The sequence below is a fragment of the Raphanus sativus genome, chromosome 3, assembly GCF_000801105.2.
Source record: "Raphanus sativus cultivar WK10039 chromosome 3, ASM80110v3, whole genome shotgun sequence".
NCBI classification, from domain to species: domain Eukaryota; kingdom Viridiplantae; phylum Streptophyta; class Magnoliopsida; order Brassicales; family Brassicaceae; genus Raphanus; species Raphanus sativus.
In genome coordinates, this window is record NC_079513.1 from 6,215,902 (window position 1) to 6,221,901 (window position 6,000).

General features: G+C 34.1%; 1 protein-coding gene across 1 annotated transcript; it reads left to right on the forward strand.

Annotated features, from left to right (window-relative positions):
- The first annotated feature begins 3,413 nt into the window (after nucleotides 1-3,413).
- LOC108846023 (uncharacterized) lies at nucleotides 3,414-5,417 on the forward strand. The gene is made up of 7 exons (XM_018619233.2): nucleotides 3,414-3,736; nucleotides 3,822-4,005; nucleotides 4,085-4,194; nucleotides 4,310-4,388; nucleotides 4,496-4,563; nucleotides 4,644-4,710; nucleotides 5,219-5,417. The coding sequence occupies exons 1-7, from the start codon at nucleotides 3,491-3,493 to the stop codon at nucleotides 5,329-5,331; spliced, it is 867 nt and encodes a 288-aa protein (XP_018474735.1). The 5' UTR covers nucleotides 3,414-3,490; the 3' UTR covers nucleotides 5,332-5,417.
- The last annotated feature ends 583 nt before the right edge of the window (nucleotides 5,418-6,000 follow it).

Consider the following 6,000-nt stretch of genomic DNA (forward strand, 5'->3'; position numbering starts at 1 on the left):
TTAGAAAGTAAGGGTTCTTCTGGCTTTCCTTCGACTCTATGTAAATATTAAGACAAGGGTTCTTAAGTAAGTGATGTTACAAAGCATGTACCCAAAGCAATCAAAAAGGGGTTTGGTGTTAAACCAATTTACATTATATTATATGCCCTGAAAATGAAACAAACTCTCCTGGTTTAGCTCCAGCAGGTGGTGGCAATGGTTCCACCACTGAGTGGTCGTCATTTGAAGCACAAAGAACCTGTAGCAAAGAAACCATTAACAAAAAAGAAATGCAAGTGTTAAAAGCTTACAACATTTTTGATCCTTGATTAACTGGATTGATGCAGATAGAAGAAAGTCTTATCATCCATATCCTGACATTACATCTCATAGCTTTTCAGGTTTGACATATGTGATGAGCGCAACAAGCAGGTTCTTCGTCATCATAACAAATCAACCAAGGAACAAAAGAAAAGTAAGCTTTTAAGTTTCAAGAACCTGACAATGGTATCTATTGATAAACCAAAACTATATGCATACAACCAAAGATTCTTTTATTTATTAGTAATTTAAGACATCACTATACCATAGTATTCTTATACAGCACCTACCGAAACATACAAGTAAAGCGACATATCCATAAGCACTTCAAATTTACAAAGCTTTATACAAATAAGAGTATACACAAACATATACATACCAATACATATGACCTTGATTTATAAGGGGTTATAATTTCTAAAAATGCAGTGTCCACCATTGGAAAAAAAACTTTCTTTTAACCAGAACTATTCAAATGGCAAGCCTATATCAACCTTCTTTGATTTTGGAGAACAAAAGGAATAAAATCCAAAAATTACTAGAAACCCAGATTTATAAGGGGTTATAATTTTTCAAAAACTCAATGTTCATTATAGAAACTCTTTCTCTTAGATCGATCTGTTCAAATACAAGTGTAAACCAACTTTCTTTGATTTTCTTATAACATAAAGACCAAAATAAAAAAAAAAATTACTTGAAACAAACAATAAAAAATACACAATTAGAAATATACAGACTGGAATCTTGTAGAGGAGCTGACATGTTTGAGGCTTTGAATCTCAATTCTCCCGAACAGACGTGATTGAGTTGCTGGCTACGTGAGAGAGAGACGATTTCATCGCCGGATGATTACGCGAGGAGCTAATTGTGAGAAATAAGACGCGATCGTCGTCGCCCGACGGATACTCATGAGAGAGAAGACGATGGTTAAAAAGATAAGGTAAGGCTAATTTAGTCTTTTACCTATTAATGAATGTGGTATTTTTGAAAATGTCATCTGATTAGTGGTATAGTTGAATTGTGGTACCAAGAAAAGTGTATATGTGAAATTCCCCTATCTTTTTCATCTCTCTTAAAATATAATAGTTTAATTTGTTTTTTTTTTTAAATGGTTTAATTTGTTTTCTTAATACAATTTTAACGTACAGAGGGTAAAATAGATAAGGGAGATAAGAGACATAAACCTAATTACGTTATATCGTCTTCTCCCTCGATCTTAGTTCTCCTCTTCAATGGTGATCTCAAGTTTTTCTTCTTCTTCACACGGTTAAGTGTTTGTGGTCTCTGTTTTCTCTATCTTCTTCTCTGTTTCTTCTTCTCTGTTCTTTGTATCTTAATCCTCGTTTTTATCTTCGTCATCTTCTCAATTATGTACTCCTTTATCAGTTTCATCAGAATCCTACGTATGTGTTGATTTGATTTTGAAAACTAATTTTTGACACCCGTTCCATTTTTTAACACTAACCAGGAGAAGACATGACTAGAAATCGAAGCTGGTGATCTTAAGTTGTTTGTTTTTTGTGGTGAGAAAACAAACTAGAGAAATAACTCTGGCGTGTGAGGAAGAGACAGATGGTTCCGATTGCTCCTCCCTCGGGATCCCATGAGAAGGCATGTTTGGACATTGATGAAACTGGTGTAAGTTGTGATCTCAAGTTGGCTTGTTGTGGAAACACAGAGTTAGAAGTGAAAGAGAAGGGCTTGCTGATAAAGAACCAAGGACAATGCAAGTCTCTTTGGAAGTTTGAAGGAAGAATGGTCTTCTATTTTGTCAATGTATGGGAAAAGAGCGAGAGATGGTGAAAGTTCTTAGCCAAAGCAACCGCTGATGCTCAAGTCCTAGTAAGCTGATGTTATCTTAGTTGCAAGTGAAGAAGAAGATAGAGATTTTGTTGCAAAGTGAAGACTCTAGAGGCTGTTTCTTGTGGATCTAAGCGTCACATTGGTAAAACCTGCTGCAGGAGTTAAAAACACTGTTTATTCTTTCCAGCATCTATTCTTTGCTTCTTCCACTAGTGCCTTCCAGAAGAAAAAAACCACTGTTTTGTTGTTTCCAACAAAGGCTAGATTTTAGCAATTGTGTGGTTCATCAGGAACAATGTTAGTGATCCTCAATGTTTGGCACAAGTATTTCTCGTTTTTCTGTTTAGAAAATACCAAATTACCATTCAACCACGCCTTGCTTTGTCTACCACGAAACTCCACTCTTCACTGCAATTAGACACCTATTCACCAGATTTAACATAGATTAAAACGATTTTGTATTGATAGAGAGAATAGATGATTTTTTGAATGAAGAAGAGAGAAATACAAACTAAGAGAAAAAGATCATGGGAGAAGAAGGAGATGAACCTGGACAAAATGTTTCTTGAGAGATTTATGGTAGATTTAGTTTAGATTTAGGAAACTTCTTTAACCGAATATGGAAGTTTCCATATTTTCATGATTTGCCTAGAATATGTATACTATCTACGCAGAACACTATATAGTAGGTGAAAATGTATTCTTCCTTTAGGCGTCAGATAAAGTAAAAGGCAGAACATTTATGGCATGTAATGTAGCCGAGCTATATCATTGAGTTGAGCTACATGGCATTATCAAGCTGTAGATAGACTGAAGACATATTTCTTGATTATAACGTAACCGATTCTAGCTTTGTTAGAATATACAAGAAATGTTAGTTTACGTTATATATCTTTGATATATCTATGTTTAAAAACTTAGAATTTGATTTATAGACTAAGTAGATTACAAAAATATGTGTATTAAAATTGTAGATAGAAGATTAAATAAAATATGATTCCAATTGTTTTTTAAAGAAATTAAACATATATATTGTCATGTTTATATTTCCAATAGCTTTCATATTTTTTGTATTTTTAAAATTCAGTTTACTATTTTCCCATAAATGAGTGGTAAAATATATCTAGAATTACCAAAAATATCATAAATCCTATTGTGACAAACAAAAGATTAAAGTGTTCATTTTTTTCAATTCTCACTTATTTTTTTTATCTGTATATGAAAGGGAAATAGTCTATAACAAACTGTAATTTAAAAAAAAAACCCTAAAAATGTTCAAGTAAATGACTCTTTTTCAATTAATTTTCCATCAAATTCCCAATTGGATTTCAAATCGATTCATAAGTTATCCATCCCGCAAGTTTGTCGGAGAACACCCAAAAAAAAAATGCATTGCTTTCCCTGGAAGAGTGTAATAACGAGCCCATGCGTGTCACATGTTCATTCTCTGAGACATTTTAACAAACACTTTCAAGGCGCAAAATCGCGCACATTTCTTCGCACTAGATTTCACTCCGACACCCGCGTCGATGTCGCCGCCGTAAGCACGACAACATCATGTTTTAAAAGCCTCAATCCCACCCAACAGAACCAAATTCATCTCTACGTCGATACCCTTCTCCAATGGAACCAGGTCTTTTGCTGGAATTAACTTGTTGGGTTTTGTCTCTATTTCAATTTGGGAGTAAAGATTTGAATTGGTTTTGTGAAATGTACAGAAAATGAATCTCACGGCAACGAAAGAAGCTGATGAAGTCATGGAGAGGCATATTGAAGATTCTCTTGCGATATTGCCTCCTATAAGGACTTGTTACAACTTGCAGTCCAGTGACCAAATCAGTTTAATTGATGTTGGAAGTGGTGCAGGTCTTCCTGGGTTGGTTCTAGCAATTGCTTGTCCAGGTGCTCTTTATTATGCTCAAACCATGGTTATGTTGTATTTTCTTGATTTATTGAAAAAAGCCAACTTCTTTGTATCCAGATTGGAGAGTTACTCTACTGGAGTCTCTAAATAAGCGTTGTGTTTTCTTGGAGCACGTCGTTACTGTCACTGGGCTATCAAATGTTAAAATCGTTAGGGGCAGAGCAGAGGTATAGTTTTGATCTCTCACCCAACAGCTGTGCCTCTTTTTTATTACTCTTTTGTGACAACATAGCTAGTAAGGTGGATTATGAATTATATTGACCAACTTTTGATGTAGAACAGAGTTGTGGGCACGATGTTATGTACAGAGAGAAGTTTGATGTGGCTATTGCAAGAGCTGTCGCGGAGATGAGAGTCTTAGGTACCGTTTTTGTCACAAATTTTCAAGTGGAATAAATAGAAACATAGCTGCTTATTTAATTGGCCAAAGTTGTTTTGAGTTGTTTGTTTTTTGTTATAAATTTTCAGCTGAATATTGTCTTCCTCTGGTTCGGATTGGTGGATTGTTTGTAGCTGCTAAGGGTCATGACCCTAAGGTAAGACTTTTCATTAAGTGTTTTCCGTTGTAGATTGATTTCCTTAGAACCTAAATTCTTCATGAATAATTTATAAACAGGAGGAAGTTAAAAACGCAGAAAATGCGGTTCGCATGTTGGGTGGTTCCATATTACAAATTAGTCCAGGTGTGTTTTCTTTTGGCCTATATATATGCTCACAAGTCACAAGTTTATCCGAATACACCTAAACACCTCTCTTTACAATATATCAAAGACTAAATACAGTTTTAAACTTTAGTGAACAATGCAAAAATGATAACTACACAAGAGAAAACCTTGTTAAATTGCCAACGCTGATACATCTCTGCAAAGAAAGTTACATATCTGTGGCATAAAGTTCATCGAACTTGTACTCTTAATGTTAGCCTAATGATTCCTGTTTAAATAGAAATTAATGTGGGGATGATAAGATTTGGGGTGAATTAGTAGAAACAAAGTGTTTTAGGAGACAGGAACTTGCATTGTGATATGATTTTGGTACTACTAGGAGAACTTTCAACAGAATTATGGATATATATTTTATATCTTTTATAGATCAATATATATATATATATATATATATATATATATATATATTATATATATATTTGTATTTTTGCTTGTTGGAGTGATCTATTTCTGTGACAATATGTAGTGGATTCACATAGCCCATATGGACAACGAACAACTGTTGTATGTCGTAAAGATCATTCCACCCCACAAAAGTATCCCCGTGAAGCAGGTACTCCTTCTAAATTACCCTTGTAAAAGATGTCTCATCACTCTCTTTTAACCTTGATTTGTAAACAATCTGAAAAGCAATATATATAAAACTTCCTTTGGAGTTTCAGTTATGTAGACATGGCCTCTGAATGACAAAGCATATTCTTTTCTTGAAATACTAGTATTGATTCTTTTACGTTAGTTCTATCTACAATGATGCCATTTGTTCGAGCATCCTAATTGATGGAAAAACTGAGAGCTCACTCCAGATTTCCTGTTACAACAGAGGTGACCAAGCATTAGTAGAAAAACTAGTTTGTCACATGCACATGGGACCATGACCTATAATATAACATAAAATCACATAAAATACCGAATCTGTTAACCTATAGAATTGTAGTTATATATTGTGTTGTGAATTTGAGGCGTAGGAACATGTTATTGCTAAGTCCAAATCAAAAGGCAGAAAATCATTCACATCTCTCATCTCTTTGTGACTGCTCAGCTTTATAATGTTTATGCAACTGGAAGTAAAAGGGCATATTACCTATTATAATATGAGAAACAATGATATTGAAAAAGACATTGGGCAATATGACTTGTATACCTAACTAAACCATGTCTAGTTTATTTAATTACGTCAAAATTTGGAGAATATTAAAAGATCCCACAATGTTGGACCAAATGAGAATAGTATACATATTGTATGACATC

Coding starts and splice junctions, on each gene's coding strand:
- LOC108846023 (XM_018619233.2), top strand. CDS start 3,491: ATGCATTGCTTTCCCTGGAAGAGTGTAATAACGAGCCCATGCGTGTCA. Junction 3,737..3,821: donor CCCTTCTCCAATGGAACCAG/GTCTTTTGCTGG, acceptor TGAAATGTACAG/AAAATGAATCTCACGGCAAC. Junction 4,389..4,495: donor CGCGGAGATGAGAGTCTTAG/GTACCGTTTTTG, acceptor ATAAATTTTCAG/CTGAATATTGTCTTCCTCTG.